The 24,639-nt window shown below is 35.4% G+C and overlaps 1 protein-coding gene across 1 annotated transcript in view; it reads left to right on the top strand.

The window, feature by feature from the left end:
- The window catches only part of OPHN1 (oligophrenin 1), a 593,683-nt gene that overhangs the window by 306,008 nt on the left and 263,036 nt on the right, over nt 1-24,639 (top strand). The window contains exons 6-10 of the mRNA XM_047092574.1: nt 2,305-2,406; nt 15,341-15,451; nt 18,232-18,336; nt 20,195-20,324; nt 22,870-22,970. Coding sequence (XP_046948530.1) covers nt 2,305-2,406; nt 15,341-15,451; nt 18,232-18,336; nt 20,195-20,324; nt 22,870-22,970 — 549 coding nt within the window. The remainder of the gene's footprint in view (nt 1-2,304; nt 2,407-15,340; nt 15,452-18,231; nt 18,337-20,194; nt 20,325-22,869; nt 22,971-24,639) is intronic.

Raw genomic sequence — 24,639 nt, forward strand, 5'->3', positions numbered from 1 at the left:
TACAACTGCTTTGGAAAACAATTTGGCAGTTTCTGAGCAAGTTAAACATAGAGTTGTCATATGACTCAGCAAGTCCACTGCATGTGTGTGTGTGTGTGTGTGTGTGTGTGTGTGTATTCCTAAAAGAGTTGAAAACATGACTGCAGAAAATTTTGTACATAAATGTTCAGAGCAGCACTATTCATAACAGCCAAGGAAATGGAAGTAACTCAAATGTCCATCAACTGATGAATTTATAGAGAAAATGTGGTGTATCCATACAAACATTATACAGCCATGAAAAAAGAATGAAGTACTGATGCATGTTATAACATGGATGAACCTTGAAAACATTATGCTAAGTGTTAGAGGACAGTCACAAATGGTCACATATTGCATGCTTCCAGTTATATGAAATCTATAGAATAAACAAATCCATAGAGACAAAAAAAATTGTGGCTTCTTGGGGGGCAGATTTGGGAGAAGGGGGAAATGACTGACAGTTATAGGATTTTTCTTAGGTGACAGAAATAATCTGGAATTAAACAGCAATGATGGATATACATCTTTGTAAATATATTAAAAACCACTGAATTGTCTACTTTAAAAGGGTAAATTTTATGATATATGAATTATATTTCATAGTTTTTATTTTAAAAATGGAATTGGAGGGGTAAATGATCAACAGATCTTTATCTTTTCCTGGAGAAGTCACTGACATTTTCTGGATCTAATGCTCTCTTCAAACAATTGCTACTTTAAATAGACTTACCAGCTGGAGGTACAGTTTGTCCTACCTATATGTTTTGTGTGAATATTTCTATTGTGTTTTGGTATCTGAGTTTGGGCTAGGGCTGTAGACCTACTTGAGTTTTATTCACAAGGTTTCCTGGTTATTTACAGGCCTCCTGAGTGCAATTCCTCTCATGATCATCTGGGCTTTATTAGACTGTATGTAATAAATCAAGTATATCTGTATATTATATGACTTTGGATAAGTTAATTCTTCTTTTTGATCCTTAAGTTCCTTTACAATATCTACTACTCAGGGTTGTGAAGACTAAATGAAATAATGGATTATAAGTATATAGCATACTTCCTGGCCTATTGTAATCCTCAGTTAGTGTTAGCTTCCTCTCTGCTTCTTTACCTTTGGAAAAAAGCACGTTTCTTACAGGTCAGAGGTCACAAACGGTCTAAGCTTCTTGCCCAGGAACAGATTGCCTCTAGAAATCAATCATGGATGAGGTTTTTTTTTCTATTTTTCCTGTGTGTCCCTTGCTGTGCCTCTTCTAGTAACTGGCACACTGTAGATGCTCAGTGAATTTGGATTTACCATGACACAGTACAAGCTGTTTCCATGAATTTCCCAGCATGATGTTCAGAGGATTGCAGAGTGTCAGCATTAGTATGTGACAAATGGACATTGTTAGTGCTCCTTTGGGGCTGTGTGACTTCCAGTTGTGCTGAGGCAGAGAGCTTAATTAAGTTGTATTGAGGCAGAGAGCTTAATTAAATTTCATACTTTTATTTTGAGAGAGAGAGATAGAGAGGACTAGAATGCAAGCAGAGGAGGGGCAGAGAGAGAGGGAGAGAGAATCTTAATCAGGCTCCATGTCCAGCACTGAAGAGTCTGTCACAAGGCTTGACCTCATGACACCATGAGATCACGACCTGAGCCGAAATCAAGAGTTAGGCACTTAACTTACTGAGTCACCCAGGCGCATCCTCCTGTAAAGTTTTTGACTCTTGCTTTCCAAGCCACACTTTCCAGGATTGTTTCCTCATTTTAAACATCATCTTTTAACATGCAGTAGTAAAATATTTAAACAATACCAAAGAATTCATAATTTATAGAAGCAGTCCAGGGTTCCTATTGCCTTGGAAATGTTTTGCTTATTAGGCTGTCTAAATGCATTGTATATGACTTTTAAAGGCATATATTTAGTTCACCATTGTTCCTTATTTCTATTTTTAAAAAATGAATGAGTAGTTAATGCACATAAAAAAAAAGAAAGATATTGGAAGGAAGAAAAAGTAACAACTGTACAGAGCCATTTTAAGTGCCATTTTCTGAGCAGCAGCTCCCAGGGCCATCAAATGTACCAATAGGAACTGCCCTGTGTTTAGGTGGAATGGTTTAGGGTTATATTTGAGGTAATCAAAACTGCTGAGACCAATGCAAAAGTAAATTTTCTGTTTATTTGTTCTTTCCAGAGACTAGAAATATGGAGAATGTGACACTGCATCCTTCATTCTCAGTTCTGAGCAGAGTGAATTAAAAACTATAGACATCTTAATCTGTGCTTTCTCTCTCACATCTAGGAACGGAAAAAGAAATTTGAAAAGGATGGTGAAAGATTTTATTCCTTGCTGGATCGGCATTTACATCTGTCTTCCAAAAAGAAAGAATCTCAGTTACAAGAGGTATGTTCAAAAAGCCTGTTCCTACCTTCTGCTGCCAGATATGCCTTGGTAACATTGGTATCTTCCTATTACAAGGTTTTCCTTAATACCCTGCCTCAGCAGGGAACCACTATAATAGTAGTCTTACAGTTAAAACCTTTTGCCTGGGACTGAGGAGTCTTGAGTTCCCAAACTAGCTCCTCCACTCACTAACTGTGTGACTTTTTTGTTGTTGTTGTTCATTTGTTTTTTGGACTTTAGAATAAATAATTTAATATATAAATAATTTTTATGTAAACAATAACATGTAAGTTTGAGAAAATAAAATTTTACCATACAACACTGTTATAGTATCACTGACTATATTCCTTATGCTCTGCCTTTTATTCCTGTGACTTATTCATTCCATAAGTAGAATTCTATCTCTTCAACTCCCCTTCACCCAATTTGTCCATCCTTCTCACCCTCCTTTACTTTGAAAACCATCAGTTTGTTCTCTTTATTTATAGGTCTTGTTCTTTTTGTTTACTCATGTTTTGTTTCTTAGATTACACATATGACTAAAATTATATGGTATTAATTTCTCTCAGTTTGACTTATTTCACTTAGCACAATACCTTCCAGAGCTATCCATATTGTCACAAAGGGCAAGATGTAATCCTTTTTCATGGCTGCATATTATACCAAAATCCACGTCTTCCTTATCCATTCATCTATCAATGAATACTTAGGTTTCTTCCTTATCTTAGCTATTGAAAATAATACTGCAACTATGATAGGGGTGCATGTATCTTTTTGAATTAGTGTTATCATTTTCTTTGCCTAAATACCCAGTAGTAGAATTACTGGGTCATGTGGTAATTCTATTTTTAATTGTTTTAGGAATATTCATGCTGCTTTTCACAGTGGCTGCACCAGTTTGCATCCCACCAATAATACATGAGGGTTTCTTTTTCTTCACATCATTGCCAACACTTGTTATTACAAGAAATAACATTTCCAACATTTTCATGGTGTGACTTTGGATAACATATTTTTTTTCTTTCAAAGGAGGAGTGATATGCAATGATCTCCAGAGTCCCTTTCAGTTCTGTTTTTGATTCCAAAATCCACATGAGGATAAAGTTAGACTAGTACTGTATTTGGTAGATCAGGAGCAGATCTTCTCCTTTTTTCCCCCAAGATATTCTAACATTAACTTTTTTGTATGGGCTTTCAGGGACTTTAGTTCGAATAAATCACTATTCCATGAATGCATACCACATGTCAGGCATTAAGCTGGGTTCAATAGGACTAGAGAGACAATGAGACATACTTCCTGTCCTTCCTTCCTGTCCTTCCTGTCCTTATAATTGGAATGCTAAAATAAGAATACACATGACACTTAAACAAGTAGCATTTTTTACATACTGTAACATGTATCTGTATGTGGTATCCTTATAGGGGTGGGGAGGTGTTTGGAGAATAAAAAACTTACATTTGGATGTGGAGATTTGCCTTTGTAAAATAATGGGGCCCATTCAATTTGAGGTGGTCATTCAACAAAAAGTGAAGTCTTTGACAGATAGAAATGGAGAAATGGACCTTTCACATGGAGGGCAATGGCCCCAAGAATGGAAAACATGGAGTACGTTTGGGAAATAGTATGACCAGAATTTTCATTACTATTGCAGAGTAGTGAAAGACAAAATATGATCAGGAAAGTTCAGGCTATATTATGGAGTGATAGGCTCAGGAGTTTGTATTGAATTCTATTGGCTCTGGGGAGATTAACAAGACCTTTTGGTTGTATAAGCAATATGAGTGGAATTCTGATTTAGAAATCTTAAACTGTATGAGGGTGTAAGATGAATTAGACCTGGGAGAGACCGGGAAACAAACAAACAAACAAAAATCAGTTTAGGAAAGTAGTACAATGATCTAGAGGAAAAGGTCTAAGTCACAAGGGTGGCCCTGGAGAAGGGAGGAAAGGAATTAACTGATTAAAACTGCTTTTAATGGAAGAATGGATCTGTGTGTTGGATAATAGATCAAGTAAAAGATAGATATATTGTAGATTCAAGTATAAAAAGAGATATTCAATTGAATAAGGTCATAGACATGAGCTGTGAAATTTCTTAGAAATCATCTTGTCCAAGGTTATATAGATTGTGGCAAAGCTGATATGTGATTTGGTGAGTGTCCATTACATCATGTAAGGTGCTTCAAGGTGATAAATCAGAGCCTCAGTGGTGGATAGAGTTAGTATTGAAAAAGTGAAGGACTACTTTTCTTCCATAAACTGGAATGAAGTACTAGTCTGGGGTCTTCTGTCGTTTTTTCTTCTGCATACCTTTGTTTTCTTCCTTTTCCATCTATTCTGTTTTGGGTTCCTAGGTAGAAGATAGTTAACATAAAAGGCCTGAGTCTACTTTGATTAAGAAAATCTGACTATAAGATTAACTCTTGGCTGGTATCTGGGAACTAGGCTAGTGGGCAGTTTCTTACACAGATATAAAATTTTTCCTAAATGGTAAGAATGACTCACTGTGCCTAGACTGCCTGTACAAACAATATGGTTTATGCTGAATGTCTTATTTTCTTCTGGGAGTCTGGAGTCTTGGTATATGCTCAGCAGCCAGTACCTGTGTACAGGCACTAATAAAAACCTAGGGCACTGAGTCTAAATAGCTTCCCTGGTAGACCATATTGCACATGTGTTGTTATAACTTGTTGCTGAAGGAATTAACTGTGTATTTTGTGACTGTACTAAAGGAACACTCTTGGAAGCTTTCACCTAGTTTCTTCTACACTTCATCCCATGTATTTTTCCCTATGCTGATTTTGCTTTATATCCTTCCACTAAAATAAGTCTTAGCCATGAGTATGACTTTATGCTGGAGTCCTTTGAGTCCTCCTAGTGAATTACCAATTCTCTAGGGGGTTGGGACCCTTGGCACAGTCCAAACTTTGTTCTTTTGGAAACTTTTACAATGAAAGCTTCTGGAATGTCCTAGTAGTTTGGTTGCTGTATGTAGAGGTCCCTGGTGACTTTACTAAAGAGCAAGGATACAGCCTTTGAACTTCTTCAATTAAAAATAATCTGAGGTTGTATGGAAACCAATTTGACAATAAATTTCATATTTAAAAAATAAATAAACATTAAAAAAATAAAAAAATAATAATCTGGGGAACCTTGGGTCACTTTTTTAATATTAAGAGACTTTATTTTTAGAGCAGTTATAGGTTTACAGAAAAGATTAATTATAAGTACGGAGTTCTCATATATCCCTAATTTCCAGCATACAGTTCCCCCTACTATTAACATTTGCATGAATGATGAGCCAACGCATTATACATCTGGGGGTTTTGACAAATGTATAATGACATAAATGCACCATTACACTATCATGCAGAAAATATGTCACTGCCCAAAATATGTGTGGGCACCACCTGTTCATCCCTCTATCCAGCCACACCCCCCAAACTGCTAGTAACTGTTGATCTTCTTATGGTTTCCATATTTTGCCTATTCCAGAATGTTTTATTGTTGGAATTATACAGCATGTAGCAGTTTCATTTTGGCTTATTTAATTTAGCAGTATTCATTTAAGGTTCTTCTGGGTCTTTTTATGACTTTATAACTCGCTTATTTTTAGTGCTGAATAATACTCCATTGTGTGTATTTACCACAGTTTATCTTTTCACCTATTGAAGGATATCTTGGCTTCCTCTCAACTTTGTGAATTATTAATAAAGCTTATGTAAATATTTGAATGCAGGTTTTTGTGTACATAACTTGGCAAATAATATTGGTAAATACCAAAAAGCACAATTTCTGGATTGTATGGTAAAAGTATATTTAGTTTCTTACAGTTTTTTATAGAAACTTCCATATTGTCTTTCAAAGTGACTACATTTTTTTATTTCTATCATCAATGAATGAAAGTTCTTATTGCTCTTGTTGCTCTCTTTGTCAGCATTTGGTGTTGTCTGTGTTTTGGATTTTAGGCATTCTAATAGGTATGTAGTGATCTCTCATTGTAATCCTCGTTTCCGTAATGACATATTATGTTGAACATCTTTTCATAGGCATTTTTGCCATCTCTATATCTCTTTTGGTAAGGTATCTGTTCATATATTTTGCCATTTTTAATTGGATTATTATCGTTTCATTTTAAGAGCTGTTTGTCTATTTTATTTTTATTTTTTTAAAAGATACCCTACTAGGGGCACCTGGGTGGCTCAGTCGGTTAAGCATCCGACTTCGTCTCAGGTCATGATCTTGCGGTTTGTGAGTTGGAGCCCCGTGTCAGGCTCTGTGCTGACAGCTCAGAGCCTGGAGCCTGCTTTGGATTCTGTGTCTCCTTCTGTCTCTGCCGCCCCACCCCCCAACTTGTGCTCTGTCTCTCTCTGTCAATCAAAAATAAATAAATGTAAAAAAAAAAAGATACCCTACTACTTCTTTGTTTGTTTTATCCCCACCCCCTCCACGCCCCTTGGGGTAAAAGATATTTATTTCAACTTTCTAGGAGTAAAAAATAAAATTTTAACTTGGAATTTGTATTGTTTTAAGTTTTTATTTAAGTTCTAGTTAGCTAACATACAGTATAATATTAGTTTCAGGAGTAGAATTTAGTGATTCATCACTTACATATAACAACACCCAGTGCTCTTCACAACAAATGCCCTCCTTAATACTCATCACCTATTTAGCCCATCCCCCCACCCACCTCCTCTCCAACAACCCTCAGTTTCTTCTCTATAGTTAAGAGTCTGTTTTATGGTTTGTCTCACTGTCTTTTTCCCCCTATATTCATCTGTTTTTGTTTCTTAAATTCCATGTATGCGTGAAATCACATGGTATTTGTCTTTCTCTGACTTATTTCACTTAGCATAATGCCTTCTAGCACCATCCATGACGTTGCAAATGGCAAGAGATTATTCTTTTTGATAGCTGAGTAATATTCCATTGTATATATACACATCTTTATCCATTCATCAGTTGAGGGACACTTGGGCTCTTTTCATAATTTGGCTATTGTTGATAATGCTGCTTGTTTGTCTATTTTAGATACCAGCCCTTTCTCAGATATGTTTTGCAAAGATTTTCTCCCAGTCTATGGATTGTTTTTCATTCTCTTAACCAAGATTTTCACAGAGAAGAAATTTTTAATTCTTATGAAATCCAATTTATCAGTTTTTTCTTTTGTGGATTATGCTTTTATGTTATATCCAAAAAGTTATCACCAAGTCAAAGGTCACCTGAATTTTCTCTTATATTATCTTCTAGGAGTTTTAGGGCCTTGATTTTTACATTTAGCTCTATGATATATTTGGGATTAATTGTTGGGAAAAGTTTAAGGTCTGTCTCTAGATTAATTTTTTGCATGATGATGTGCAGTTGCTTAAGCACCATTTGTTTAAAAGACTATCTTGGTATATTATTTAAATTTATCTATTTTTAATTGAAAGTATAAAGTATGTATATACACAAAATAAAAACTTCAAACACTATAAAAAGGTATAGAAAATATTAAATCCTTATCATTCAAGATTCCCGTTCCTTTCCTTCTCTTCCTTAGAGGCAGTTCCCATTACTAATAGCTTGTGAAACTTTCCAGAAGTCTAGAAGGCTACTATACACAGTGTGCTTATCTTACTCTTTTTAACCTAAGAATATACCTTGAATATTGGTTCGTAGCACACATACTGAAATTTTTCCCCCACAGTTGTGTTGTATTTCATTTTATTAACTTCCATAGATATTTAAACAGTCCCTTTTTTTTTTCATTACTTCACAAGCCGTTTCTGGTCCAATGAGAGTCTCTGCAGGTAAACAACCTGAGTCATAGCCCAGGCTAGATAAATTCCCAACCAGTTTTTGTTTTAATTTTTAAATGTTTATTTGTTTTTGAGAAAGAGACAGAGTGCGAGCAGCAGAGGGGCAGAGAGAGAGAGGGAGACACAGAATCCAAAACAGGCTCCAGGCTCTGAGCTGTTAGCACAGACCCTGGTGCGGGTCTCGAACTTGTGAACCACGAGATCATGACGTGAGTTCTGAGTTGTAGTCGGACACTCAACCAACTGAGCCATTCAGGCACCCCCAACCAGTTTTTATAAAGACTTTACCTTAGGAAGTATTTGGGGGGATGAAGTAGATGCTCAGAATCTAGGGCTGGTGTCAGAAACAATGAAGGAAGATTATGATCCTGATTTTCTTATATAATATCTACATTGACCTCTGGATCGTTGAGGCAAAAATAAAGGTGATGCTTTAAAAAGATGTCTCAAGAGTAGGTCCTTCGAATACAAGAAATATGATACTAGAAAACAATATCTGTTTTGTGTTATTTTCTGGGATAAGATTGGTGAGCTATCTGCTAATACTGTTCATGGGAGCAGTAATTTTTAAATTGCAGGTTGCCACTCATTTAGTAGGTCATGATATCAATTTAGTGATTCATGCCCTACATTTTGTAAAATGAAAGAATAAAAAGGAAAAATCTTAGTGCATCACCTGTAGTGTTTTATTAAACTTGACAATACTCTTTTTTTTTACTATAGTGAGTCAGAACAGTATCTTAAATCATGTCCTAGTATATGCATACTTATCTTTGCTTTATTGTATTGTCTTTGCTACTGTGTCAGAGATTAATTGACTATATTTATGTGTAAATATAATTTTCACACTTTCTTTTTTTTTTCTGTAAAAATTCTTTTTTTATATATATATGAAATTTATTGACAAATTGGTTTCCATACAACACCCAGTGCTCATCCCAAAACGTGCCCTCCTCAATACCCATCACCCACTCTCCCCTCCCTCCCACCCCCCATCAACCCTCAGTTTGTTCTCAGTTTTTAACAGTCTCTTATGCTTTGGCTCTCTCCCACTCTAACCTCTTTTTTTTTTTTCCTTCCCCTCCCCCATGGGTTCCTGTTAAGTTTCTCAGGATCCACATAAGAGTGAAACCATATGGTATCTGTCTTTCTCTGTATGGCTTATTTCACTTAGCATTACACTCTCCAGTTCCATCCACGTTGCTACAAAAGGCCATATTTCATTTTTTCTCATTGCCACGTAGTATTCCATTGTGTATATATACCACAATTTCTTTATCCATTCATCAGTTGATGGACATTTAGGCTCTTTCCATAATTTGGGTATTGTTGAGAGTGCTGCTATGAACATTGGGGTACAAGTGCCCCTATGCATCAGTACTCCTGTATCCCTTGGATAAATTCCTAGCAGTGCTATTGCTGGGTCATAGGGTAGGTCTATTTTTAATTTTCTGAGGAACCTCCACACTGCTTTCCAGAGCGGCTGCACCAATTTGCATTCCCACCAACAGTGCAAGAGGGTTCCCGTTTCTCCACATCCTCTCCAGCATCTATAGTCTCCTGATTTGTTCATTTTGGCCACTCTGACTGGCGTGAGGTGATACCTGAGTGTGGTTTTGATTTGTATTTCCCTGAGGAGGAGCGACGTTGAGCATCCTTTCATGGGCCTGTTGGCCATCTGGATGTCTTCTTTAGAGAAGTGTCTATTCATGTTTTCTGCCCATTTCTTCACTGGGTTATTTGTTTTTCGGGTGTGGAGTTTGGTGAGCTCTTTATAGATTTTAGATACTAGCCCTTTGTCCGATATGTCATTTGCAAATATCTTTTCCCATTCCGTTGGTTGCCTTTTAGTTTTGTTGGTTGTTTCCTTTGCTGTGCAGAAGCTTTTTATCTTCATAAGGTCCCAGTAATTCACTTTTGCTTTTAATTCCCTTGCCTTTGGGGATGTGTCGAGTAAGAGATTGCTACGGCTAAGGTCAGAGAGGTCTTTTCCTGCTTTCTCCTCTAAGGTTTTGATGGTTTCCTGTCTCACATTTAGGTCCTTTATCCATTTTGAGTTTATTTTTGTAAATGGTAATTTTCACACTTTCTATTCTGTTCCATTGATCTATTTGTCTGTTCTTTCACCAGTACCACATTGTTTTGATTATGATAACTTTATGGGAATTTTGAAATCAGATAGTGTAAATACTTCAATTGGTTCTTCTCTCCCAATATTGTGTTGGCTTTTCTTGCCTTTTTCCCTGTCTATATAAACTTTAGAGTCACTTTGTTGATATCCAGAAAATAGCTTGCATTAATTTTGAATTGGATAACACTGAATCTATGGATCACGTTGTGAAGATCTGACATCTTGATAATATTTTATATCCATCTACATGTAATATTTCTCCATAAATTTAGATCTTTGATTTACTGGTTTTATAATTTTCATCATATAGATCTTATAAATTTTTTATTTATGACTAAGCATTTCAAATTTTCTTCTAATTCAAATACTTCAGTGTTTTTTTATGTTTATTTAATTTTGAGAGAGAGACAGACAGAGTTCAAGCAGGGGAGGGGCAGACAGAGAGTGAAACAGAATCTGAAGCAAGCTCCAGTCTCTGAGCTGTCAGCACAGAGCCCGTCGTGGGGATTGAACCCACGAACTATGAGATCATAATCTGAACTGAAGGCAGACACTTAACCGACTGAGCCACCCAGGCACCCATATAGTTTGGTGTTTTTAATTTACAATTTCAATGTCCACTGTTAGCATGTAAGAAAACAATTGATTTTTTATATCAACTTTGTATCCTGCAGTTGTGCTATCTAGTTACTTATGACTTCCAACAGATTTTTGTTGACTTTTGGGGGGAATTCCTGTACACACAATTGTGTCATGTGTGGAAAAAAAAGATAGTTTTATTTCTTCCTTTCCAATCTATATACTTTTTATCTCCTTTTCTTATCTTATTGCATTTGCTTAGAATTCCACTATGATTTGAATATGAATTGTTCCTGGTGTTAGAGAGAATATATCTAGTTTCTCAAAATTAAATATGGTGTTAGCTGTAGGTTTTTTTAACAGATATTCTTTATCAAGTTGATGAAGTGCCCTTATAATTGTAGCTTGTTGCAAGTTTTTCTCAAAGGATGGGTGTTGGACTTTGTCAAATATTTTTTTCTATATCTGTTGGTATTGTCATTTAATATTTATTCTTTAGGTGTTGATGTGATGAATTATATCAACTGATTTTTGAATGTTGCACCAGCCTTGCATACATGAAATAAATCACATGCAGTCCTGGTGTATATTTTTTATACCCTAGTGGATTTGATTTGCTAATATTTTATTGAGAATTTTTATATCTATGTTTATGAGAGATACTAGTTTGTACTTTTCCTTTATTGTAATGTCTTTGTCTGGTTTTAGTATCAGGGTAATGCTGGCCTCAGAGAATGAGTTAGGAAATATTCCCTCTGCCTCTGTTTTCTGGATGAGAGTGTAAAAATTTGGTATCATTTCTTCTTTAAAATATCTAGTAAAATTCACCAGTGAACCCATCTAGTGCATTCTTTTTTGGAAGGATTTTAATTATTGATTCAATTCCTTTAATAAATATAAATCTATTCAGATTGTGTATTTCATCTTGTGTGAGTATTGGAAGCTTGTGTCTTTCAAGGAATTAGTTCATTTAGGTTATCAAAATTTAAGGCATGGAGTTGTTATTAATACTCCTTTGTTATCCTTTTAATATCCATGAGATCAATAGTGATGACTCTGCTTTCATTTCTGACATTTTTTTATTCTTTAAGGCTATTTACTATTTATTTTTAACAGAGAAGGAGACAGAAAGCGTGAGTGGGGGCGAGGCAGAGAGAGAACGAGAGAGGGTCAAAGCAGGATCCGTGCTATCAGCACTGAGTCTGACATGGGGCTCAATCTGACAAACCATGAGATCATGACCTGTGAGAAAATCAAGAGTTGGATCCTTAACTGATTGAGATACATGGGCGCTCCTCATTTCTGACATTTTAAATGTATGTGTTTTCTTTTTCTTTCTTAATCTGGCTATAGTCTTATCTATTTTTTTGATGTTTTAAATTAACCAGATTTTGATTTTGTTGATTTTCTTTGTTTATTTCCTATTGTTAATATTATTGGTTTCCTTAAAAATTGTTATTATTTCTTTTCTTCTGCTTATTCTGGTTTTAATTTGCTCTTATTTTTCTAAGGTGGGAGCTTAAATTATTGATTTTAGATTTATTTTATTCTAATATATGGTTTTAATGCTATAAACATTCCTGTAAGCATTGCCTTCACAACATCCACAAATACTAAGTTATATTTTCATTTTTGTTTAGTCTAAAATACTTTTTAATTTCTCATAAGAATTCTTCTTTGACCCATGTGTCATTTAGAAATGTGCTGTTTAATCTCTAAGTATTTTGGCAGGTTCTAGCTATTTTTTGTTATTGATTTCTAGTGTAATTTATTTGTGGTCTGAGAGCATACTTTTCATGATTCCTGTTCTTGTAAATTTATTCCAGTATATTGTATGTCCCAGAACGTGGTTGATCATGGTGATCTGTGTGAGCTTGAATATAAGGTGTATCCTGCTGTTGTTGGATGAAATGTTCTACAGATGTTAATTAGATCCAGTTGGTTGATGGTGCTGTTCAATTCGATTGTCTTTACTGATTTTCTGCCTCAATTACTGACAGGAAGGTTGAAATTTCCAACTCTAATTGTGGATTCACCTATTTCTCCTTGGTGTTCTATCAGTTTTTGGCCTCCCATGTTTTGATGTCCTATTACACAATAAGGGTGGTTATATCTTCTTAGAGAATTTACCATTATCATTATGTTATGTCTCTTTTTCCCTGACAGGTTTTGTTGCTCTAAAGTCTCCTTTTTCTGAAATTAATATAGCTATTCCACCTTTCTTTTGATTCTTGTTGGCATGGAATTTTTTTCTCCATACCTTTACTTTTAGTCTATGTCTTTTATGTTTCAAGTGATATGTTATACATAGCATATAGTTGGCTCTTATTTTTCATGCACTCTCACAGTCTCTACATTTTAGTTGGTGTGCTTAGGCCATTGACCTTTGAAGTGATTGATATAGTTGGATAAATATCTACCATGTTTGTTACTGTTGGCTACCCTTTGCTTATTTTTGTCTTAATTTTTTATCTGCCTTCTCTTTTTTTAACTTAAAATTGTATGATTCCCTTTTATGTCCTCTTCTAGCATATATGATTTATACTTTTTAAAACTTTTTTAGTGGTTACTCTGGTTTCCCATACACATTTACAATTAATCCATTTATGCTTTCATATAACATTATGCTTCTTCATGGGTGGTACAGGAACCTTATAACAGAATATTTCTTATTTCTCCCTTCAGTCACTTATAATATTGTCATTCATTTCACTATTTGATAATCTATATTCACCAAATACGTTGTTACAATTATTATCTTGGACAAACTCTTATCTGTAAGATTAGTTAAAAATAAGAAAAATGTGACTTTATTTTACCTTCATTTATTCCTTCTCTAGTACTCTTCTTTTCTTTCTTTTGGTACACATTTTTCATTTATATAGTTTTCCTTCTGTCTGAAGAACTCCTTGTAATATTTCTTCAGTCACAAGTTTACTTCAAACATTCCTTAAATTTTTATTTGAGAAAATCTTTAATTTTTCTTCACCTTTGAAAAATAACTACTGGATGCAGAAGTATAAATTTGTGATTTTATTTCAGTACCTTAAACATCTCACTCCACTCTCTTCTTTTTGCATGGTTTCTTAAGAGAAATCTTATTCTTGCTCCTCTTTAGATAAGGTAGATTTTCTCCTGCTTCTCTCAAGATTTTCTCTGTGCCTTTGACTTTTTGCAATTTGAATATGATATGCCTACATGTAATTTTTTTGTATTTATACTATTGTTCTCTAAGCTTTCTCAATCTTTTGTTTCTTATCTGTCTAATTTTGGAAAAATTTTAGTCATCACTTTAAGTATTTATGTTCCTCTTTTTCTTCTCCTTTTAGAAAGCCTAGTATGCGTATCTTCCACTTTCTATAATTGTCCAACACCTTTTAAATACACTACTCCATCTTTTTCATTCTTTTTTTTTTCTTTTTGCATTTCAGTTTTTGAAGTTTCTATTAACATATCTTCAAGTTCATTGATCCTTTCCTTAGCCTTGTTCAGTCTGTTGATAAGCCCATTAAGGGCATTCTTCATTTCTGCTAATGTTTTTTATTTCTAGCATTTCCTTTTGATTATTTCCCCTACCTTTCATATCTCCACTTGTATTACCCATCTGTTCTTGTGTATTGTCCTCCTTTTCCATTAGAGCCCTCACTATAATTTCTTGTCTAATAATTCCACCATCCAGTATCTCTGCCTTATCTGTTTGGTTTTTATGTTTGTTTTTTATCTTCAAACTGGTTGTTGTTGTCTTTTCCCCTTTTGAATGACTTATAATATTTTGTTGAAAGCCAGGTGTAATGTTCTGGGTAAAAGGAACTGAGGTAAATAGGTCTTTAACATGAGGCTTTATGTTTATATAGATAGGAGTTAGGCTGTACTTAGTTTGCTGTTAGGCTATGTTTGGTTTATTCTAGATATTGTTCTCAGAGGCCAAAATTTCCTGTGGTATTTTTGTTTCTGTCTTCCCTGTTGTCTTTGGATTTCCTTATAGAGTTGTTCTTAAATAACTGATAGCCTGATACTGGCTATAGCAACGGGTTTCTGCTTCGGGGCTTTTGCTCTCATAAGCTCTGATTCTCCATTTTGACCTGTCTATCCAATATTTGAGGCAGCTCTTTTCCCTCTGATTTCAATTCTCTGTTGTTTCTAAGAGAAGTTGTTGATTTTCAACTTGTTCAGCATTGTTTTTTTGTGAGGATGGTTATGATAACTTGCAAGCTTTTTAATTGTTCGACCAGAAACCAGAAGTTTCCCATTGATCGCTTTTTATTTCTTGACTTATAATTCCTATCTGTAAAATAAAGGAGTAAGATCACTACTTGGTGGCTAAATTATTTCCTAGCTCTAGCATTCTGTTGAGTGCATAAAAGCAGTGACTTGTGTGAATGATTATGCTGTTATGTGACTTTTGCTGCTCTTCTTCTACAGGCAGACCTCCAGGTGGACAAAGAGAGGCATAATTTCTTTGAGTCCTCCCTTGATTATGTTTATCAAATCCAGGAAGTTCAGGAGTCCAAGAAGTTCAATATTGTGGAGCCAGTAAGTTCTATCTGTTGATGAATAGTCTAAAAATATTTACCAAATTCCCGGTAAATGCAGAGAACTTTGATCATAAAATTGAAATCTCAAAGATGGTGAAGGATATTTAATGCTTAATAATGAATGTCAAGAAAATAGACACACCAGCTTGTGTTGTTCTTGCTTTCTTACTAACATTTTCTCTTCCTTACCACCCCTTCTGCCTTTCTTTTCTTTCCATTTTCTTTTTTTTAATGTTCATGTATTTATTTTGAGAGAGAGACAGAGAAAGAGAGGGAGAAGGAGAGAGAATCCTGAGCAGGCTCCATGCTGTCGGCATAGACCCAATGTGGGGCTTGATCCCACAAACCAGGATATAATGACCGGAGCTGAAATCAAGAGTTGGACACCCAACCGACTGAGCCACCCAAGCATCCCTTCTTTTCCATTTTGTCTCCCTAGCTATGATTTTCCTTTCTTTCTCTTTCTTTGCTTCCTCTTTCCTTCTCTCCCTCCTTTGATTTCTCGGTCACCCTTCATTTTATCTTGCTCTCCTCCCTTCCTTGCTCTCATGCTTTCATAAAGCTTCTAAAGGGCCTATCAGATACCAGTCAATGTGCTACAAGCTCATGTCCCTTGCACTCAATGACTTCCTATTGTACTGTTTTTACTTATGTACTGTTTTTACTTCTATCTTCTTTATTTTTTTCTACTTACATCTCTTTGAGCATAAAAGTGATGTGCTTTGATTTGACAACTATGTGGAATTTTAACAACTTTTATTTTCTAGCATAAAAAATGTACTTTTATTGCAGAAAAGCTAAAAATAACTATAGGAAAAATAAAACAAAAAGAATAAATTTCCAAAACAGAGGTAATCACTGTTAATATTGTGACATTTTCCTTCTAAGTTTTCTGTGTATCTACAGTATTTCTTTCTCTATTTGTGTATGCCTTTGTACTTATGTGGGTGTGTGTACACATATGTTTTGCACATGAACATGTATATCTATATACACATGTATCTGTGCTCACATTTGTATGTATCTGTATATATATGTATGCAATCAAGTGTGTATTCATTTATACAAAAAAATTAATTGAACTTCTATGACTGGCACTGTGCTAAACACTGGGTATTCTATAATTAATAAGATGGACTCTGTTTCTGTCTTTATGAGGACTACATTCATATTGGGTAGACAGAAGGGAAACAAGGATACAGATAAATAAAATTATTTGTAAGTTGTGATAACGGCTAAAACAATAACAAGAATGGGCAGCTACTTTAGAGTAGATGGTCAAGGAAGACCTCTGAAAGTATCATTTATGGTAAGATCTAAAGAAAGAGAGGATGAGGCCACATGAATAATGGAAAAATAATACTCCAGACACAGAAAAACACATGTGCACAGTCCTTAAGTTAGGAAAGAATGGTGTGCTTGAAGAATGAAAAGATTAGTGCCTCTAGATACTGGCAATAGAAAAGGAGAGGGGCAGGAAGTAATTAATGTATGATAGGAAGGCACATGACCTGTAAGCATGGTAAAAAGTTTGGATATTAGTCTAAGTGTAGTGGAAAACCACTGATAAGTGTTAAACAGAATATGACATGAGCTGATTTTGTTGTGTGGAGAATGGCTTAAAAGAGACCAACAGTGAAAGTGAGGAAACCAGTTAGGAGGCTACTACAGTGGTCTAGGCAAGAAAAGATGTTGGTTTCGGTTAGGGTGGTGGAAGTTCAAACAGAAAAGAATGGCTGGATTAGAGCTATGTTTTGGAGATAAAACTGACACAATTTGGATTCAGATGTGAGTGGAAGAGAAATCAGGGATGATTCTTTACTTTCTGGCTTGACTGAGTGGGTAGTAGTGTCATTTCCTGAGATGAGAAAGCTTGGGAGAGAAACAGAAAGATTGTGTATATGACAATGTATGTGGTATACACACCCATATACGTTTATACACACACACATGCACATATATATGCAGCACATACGTGTGTATATGTACATAGTTTTTATATGTATTTATGTATATATACATATATATAGTTTGTTTTTGTATTTATACATATATGCATGTCTATATGCATATGGTGTTATCTGTGTGCATATTTATATGCACCTACCTGTTTATTTTCTAAAAAGAATAGAACAATTATTACTACTTCTTATTACACTTTACTATTGGCAGAATTGAGTATTATTTTTTAAAGGTTTTTGATAGCTGAAATCATATTTTCTTTGTTTTTATTTATGTGTATTTGATTATTGAGGTTGAATATTTTTAACATTAAAAATGTTTGACTGATCATTTGTATGTCTTATTCTGAAACCTCCCTGAAACATTTCTAACTCAAAAATGGGTTCACACTCCGTGAATATTTTAGCATTATGACAGTCTTCATTAAGGTACAGAATCTTACTTTATTCATTTATTCACTTATCTGTTTATTCAACAAATATTAATTGAGCACCTACTCTGTGACAATTCTGAAGATATAAAGAGAAAAGACACAGTCTATTCCCATATTATCCAAATTATGAATGGTTTTATATGCTATCTGAAAATGATCTGAATGAACAAATTTGTTATTAGTTCTTATTTTATGGAACTAATTCCAGTGTAAATGTTTAACCTAATAAGAGAATGGATTTATGTACACCTGTTTTTGTTTTCATGATTACTTTTAACACTATACTGTGTAACGCTATGGAATTTATTTTCCGTGTTTCTTTTTCCTTTATTTGATAATGAGAAGATGCTGGTGATAAAGTTATTTTTACATGTTTTCCCTAGGTCTTGGCCTTTCTTCATAGCCTCTTCATTTCCAACAGCTTGACTGTAGAGCTCACACAGGATTTTCTCCCATACAAACAGCAGCTCCAGCTCAGTTTGCAGAATGTGAGTTTGCATGTGGGTTTCTTCACCTGCCCCCACATTCCAGTTGGATTTTAGCCCCAATAACTTTAACCTTGAAATCCCAGTTTATTGCAGTCTAGCCAATTTGTCAGGACATATTGGTATGGATCACAAATATTTTTGTGTGCTAGACTGTTCTTGCTCTTTCAGTTTCAACTCTCCCCAGTCTTTGAGGCTTATTGTTGCTCAAACCTACCCCTCCACCCACTAATACTTCTATCTATCCAATATTTATTAAATGTTGCTAATTTACCACATCTCTTCCAGATCAGAAACCAGCTATGGGCTTGTTTAAGCACAGGTCTTATGCTACTTCCGTGTTGGTCAGTCTAGACACTTAAGAGTTTTATGACCACAAATGTCCATTTTCCCCTCTCTTCCTTTTCTCATTAAATACTAGAGTTAAATAAATTATATCTAAAGGTTTTATTCACCTTCTTTCAAATGCTAGTTCTTATAGATGGCATAGGCACAGTCTTCCCATCTTTGTAACATATATATTTTTTCTCATTCATTTATTTAACTACATTTAATGAATACTTATGGATATAATATATACTTTGTGCCAGACATTTTACAAGACACTGGACATACCATAATGATGCATGTTAGTTTTTCTTTCCTCAGGGTACATACAGTTTCTTGCATGAAGGAGACATAAACACGAACACATCATAATTCCTTGTGATAAGTGTTTCAATAGTGTTACGACCAAAATTTTTAAAGCAGCACAGAAAGTAGAACATTGACTGTCTCGTGCAGTTAGAGAAGGCATCACTGAGATAGTGATTTTGGACTAGTTGTTACATTGCATAAAATTTACAGAGTATTTTTATATTAAATAGGTTGGTAAGTTGTAGTGGACATAAACTTCACTTGGTTGTTTAGGAGGATCTTGACTTAGAGTAGTTTTTTAAATTTCTTGCTGGGTACTCACCTTCACCAGAATGTGAGAGCCCGTGTCTTTGGATTTATAAAATATCCCTATAACCAGGTTAATCATTTGAATCTTCCTCAAAAAAGAAATTGAGAAGTATGAGTTTAATAAAACCCCTTGTATCTATGTACATGATGAATTCATTCACAGGATGATCAATAGAGTAGGCCCAAAAAGATAGGGCAGCCCAGATCACCATTTTGACTGACATAACAATCTTGAGGCTAGATGCTAAGGACCTATCTCTAGTGATTTTCTTACCCATATTTCAAACAGTGTTTTGCTATTGTGTTTAGTTGTGTAGTTGTACATATATTATTTCTTACCATTAGCTTTTGTTTTTCATGAATATGAAAACATAACTTTTCAGTTGATCTATCTTCAAAGAGCACATTGTCATGTATTTTATCCTAATGGCTAGAATTTGATTCAGAGTCAAATAGGCAGTAACTTTACTTGAGGCAAAACGTAAAAGTTGCCATGATAATATTATCTTTGGGAACCTTCTTTATAGTCTCCCTTCTTGTAAAGTGGAAGTCAGTCTGGTGCTCAGAATTCTAAGAGCCCTTGTTTATTGGAGCCTTATGTCATTCCCATTAGAAAATAAAAGTCTCCCACGTGTGTTTTATTGTTATATTATTTATGTTTCTGTTTCCCTTTTAGTCTTTAGTACTGTTACACTCCATAAAATTGTTTTCTCGTCACTATGCCGTTCAACATTTGTTTTCTGCTGTGTTGTAGCATATAATGAAAACCAAGAAAACTCTGCACTGGATCTCTGACCAATAAATGCTTTTTAATAAGGTGATAATGGTGATAATGATAATGGTGATAATGGTGATATCATAATATCATATCATAATGGTGATAATGATAATAATTATGATGATAATGTCTTAACAGACAAGAAATCATTTCTCCAGTACTCGGGAAGAGATGGAAGAACTTAAGAAAAGGATGAAAGAAGCTCCCCAGACATGCAAACTTCCAGGACAGCCAACCATCGAAGGCTATCTCTATACACAAGAGAAATGTGTGTGGGAATATAGGGATCCCCATTGGGTTTCAGTAGACTGTCACCTACTTGCCACTCTCCAAACTCCAGGCACCTATATTGTTCACAGACCCTTGACAGCTACACCTCTTTGGAGAACAGTCTGGAAATAGTGGATTAAAAAAAATGAAGGGGAAGTTGGAGGGGGAGGTTAGGAATTTGTCTTACAAAGGGTCTGGGATGATAAGATTTAAGGTTTTTCTCTGTGATTCAAAATGGGGATTGTTAATTGTTTAATCCTTCTGATGGCTCTGATGGGGGGAAAAAGTGGTAAGGGAAAAGAGGCAGAAAAATAATATTTATTACACCTGCTATGTGCCAGGCAGGCATGGTGCTAAGTACTTTAAATACATTATTTCATTTGATCATTAAAACCACTTATCATACCCATTTTACTTGAGGCCACTGAGGTTTAGAGAGATCACTAGTTGAAAGTCACCCAACTATCAAGTAACAGCCCTAAGAGTAAACTCCATTCTGTGAAATGCCAAAACCTATGCTCGTATCACTATACTCTATACTTCTCACTGCCTTAGGAGCACATGGTTGCTCTTAAAGCACTAAACAACAACCATTGTGATTTCAATGAGATGACAGTTGTTCATTGCTGACCAAGGAAAATGAGTTAACTTATCCACTCACTGAATATTGCAGAAGATTCAACCCTTCCTACCTCCTAAATAACATCATGAAAACCTGCATGTGCTATTTGCTTTTCCTTATGAACTATGACCCAGTGCTCCCAAAACCTGTGATTTCAGCCCTGCCCATAATTATTGTACCTGAGAAGTAGGAAGAAGAAGCTACTCAGATGTTACCAGTGGCAAAAAACTGCAATTCACCAGACATGGCATTTAAGCATTGATATTATCATGCTTTTCCTCTCTTTGAGAAATTAACTTTTGATATTTTTCAAAGATGTGTTCTTCCACTTTTCAGATGTATCCCTTCAACTCTATATTGCAGTATTTCTCAATCTCAGTGCTATTGACATTTTGGGCTGGGTAATTCTTTGTTTTGTCGGGGGGGGTGGATCATATACATTTTAGGGTGTTTAGCAGCATCTATGCCCTGTCCTCACTTTATTCTAAAAGCACTCCCTAGGTACTACAACCTAAAATGTCTCCAGATGTTGCCAAATGTCCCTTGGGAGGCAAAATTTCCCTTGGTTGAGAACTACTGCTATATTATAAAAGAGGTGGAAATAATGAGTTTGCAATCTTGGCTATAATATCAACTAGCTCCAGTTTTCTAATTTGTCAAATGGATATGACATTGCTACTCAGTTGAATATTTATTGAGCATCCTTTTTTTTTCCAGACAATATGCAGTGCACTGGGGGATTTTAAAAACTGAATCAATCTTGATTTTTGCCTTCAAGTTCACAGTCTGAGGAGGAAGATAGACAACTATGTCAAGAATTATAAGGAAATGTGCTGAGCATTGCATTTGGGGCATATATCTAAGGGCTTCACTGAGGAAGTAATGTTTGAATTAGAACTCGAATTATGAGTGGGAGTTTGATAGGCAAAAAAAAAAAAAAAAAAAGGAGGAAGAAATTCCCGTGTATATACCATTGCATGTTACTCAGGCACAGAGGTATGTGAGGATGTAATCTATTTTCAGGTTCCTGGTTTGCCAAGAATAACCCTGGTTTATACCTGTAATCCTTTTGTAATTATTAATGGTGACCCATTCAGTCTTAAATATGTCTTGAAAATTTGGACTAAAAATATATGACCAACTCTTTGTTTGATAACTGAAAGTAATTCAATGAGACAGGACCATAGAGGGTGGCAAAAGACAAAGTAGGAAAGGTAAATATCACATTATGAAGGATTTTGTGGGCCAACCTGAGTTTAAAGATGGTGGAAAAGCCATGCATGATTTATAAGAGAAATGATATAGAGATATGTGTTTTAAGAATACTCCTTTAGCTAAAGAGTGGAGAATGCACTAGAAAAGAGTGATCAGAGATAGGGGAAATCAGAGAGAAGACCACTGACATGGTTAATTGTGGAGAAATAGTGAATTTTTGTTTTGTCTGAAATACTTCATAAAACATTAAAAGTAATTCAGCAATAGGGTCCTGAACTAATTCAGGTCTAAAAGGGATGGAGAGGATGAAGCAGCTGGAAGAGAGACATGTAAGGAATGAATGGACAGAACCCAACCACCAGTCAAATGGCAGGTTACAGGGAAAGACGAGCAGAAGATTACAGTTTGTATCCAACTCATACAGTAATAAGATAAGTAGTAGAAGCATTCATAGGGGACATGGCAAGGAGAGTGATTTGGAGCAAGCTAGAGCCAATGTGGAAAGTAGTTGATGAGTTTTAGGATCTCCATATGTTCTGTGTGTTGATGGCACTGCAGGGCTGCTGGAGTTCAGGGGAGGGTTAGGGCTGGATCTGAAGCACTATGACTATGAAGAGCAGACTATACAGCCTTTCCATCTTAGGAGTGTATTGACCATACTGCCTAAAAATATATTCTGCCAGCTCACTTTTGCCTATCATTGTAGGGGCTTTGGGAATATCCTGGGTCAAATATTACTGCCAGTATGAGAAAGAGACCAAAACGCTCACCATGACACCTATGGAGCAGAAGCCAGGTGCTAAGCAGGTCAGTTCTTTGGTGTGCCATATTTTTTGAAATGCATCTGTGCCTGCATCTCAGAAAAGAGTATACCTTGACTTAGTGCCAAAGAATCAAGTTCATCACTGTCACGTGAATCATGACTCTGTGTGTTCTTCTTGGCCTAAGTTTGCATTGGACCAGATACTACTCAGTTGAGTAAAATGATATCTATTATGTCAAGCCTTCTGAAAGTGCCTATACTCTTTCAGATCATTTATTAAATTATTAAAAGTGCCTGTCACATTGTACAAGAAAATTTGCAAGAATATGGATGAATTGGAGGAGGATAGTATTTATTACTTGCTTTTAATAAGTTTCTACTGTAGTATTCCTTTAAATAGCAAGTGTTTAAATATCATTTTCCAAAATTGCTTTTTTAGATAAATATGTCTGTTTCCTAAAGTTGGAATAATGGAATAACCTATACCCCATATTCTATGTAATGTTCAGATATATTTAAGCAGTCGATGCCTCTTCTTCTGTCCTCCAAACCTTCCTCTATTCCCTAAAATGTCAAGATGAGTTTAACATACTGAGAAGATATTTACTTACCGGAAGAACTTAATCTTATATATTACATACTATACTGTATAATATAATATAATGACCACACAACCACAAATTTTTATTCTGTCATCTCACTTTTGCCTGTATTTGTAGAGGCTTTTGAAATACACACACACACACACACACACACACACACACACACGCACACACACACACACTCACTCAAGGGTTTATTAAGATAAAAGCTGATAGACAAACGTTTCATACTCTAAAAGTAGTTTAATGTGTCCTTTAAACTGCCTCTCAAACTGGGTGTTAATGCATGGGTTTTTAAGGATTTCTGTTCTTTACAAATTGTTTAAAAAATGAAACAAGGTTCATTTACTAATGCTGGACCTTGGTGGTATAAGTAGACCCAATTGAGGTAGGCAGAAATTTGGAGAAAAAATGGGCCAATTTTTCTCCACTGCTGCTGGTTTCCATGGAAGATCTCTCTTGTGTTACTTGTCCACAGAAAATTAGAGAGGTCTGAGATTTGGTGACAGGCTCTTGAAAACTGCTTTTTTGTGTCTTTAACCAAAAATTTTGTTACTCTGCTTTGGATGTGTATTGGAGATGAAAATCACCTCTAATGAAGTGTACTAAATGGGATTTCCAGAACCCTCATCCAATGCTTCTATGTAGGCCAGTTACTCATTCATGATTCCAAAACTCTCCTTAGTTTCCAGTCTGCCAAGGCACCTTTCAGTATGGTTTCAATAAATTTATCTGGTGCACTATCACATAATTTGTTCCATTTCTGTCAGAATGCAACTGATGTATCTGACTGGCTAGTGCTTATAAGAAGCATTGTCCTGTGGTCTCTTCCTTTTCTTTTTCTACACACATCACTTTCCAGATCTCAGCCTTTAACGTTACTCTCTTAGACAGTAAGCTCATTTAGGCCTTTTCTCTCTTGCTCAGGCACATACTGGAAAGCTCAAGACAGAAGCAGTAGATGCCACTTTCATATCCTCCTAGCAGATGAGTGCAAGCTCTCATTTTAGTTCTTTTTTCCTCGTCCCGTTTCATTAAGAGGCTGCTTGCAAAACTTGCAGTAGTGTTAGCCTAAGCAGTTTTAATATGGGATTCCTTACGGAGTGGGAAG

The sequence above is a fragment of the Lynx rufus genome, unplaced genomic scaffold (assembly GCF_022079265.1).
Source record: "Lynx rufus isolate CCGP_SWC_20201006 ecotype Redwood Valley unplaced genomic scaffold, mLynRuf1.p SCAF_30, whole genome shotgun sequence".
Taxonomy (NCBI): Eukaryota; Metazoa; Chordata; class Mammalia; order Carnivora; family Felidae; genus Lynx; species Lynx rufus.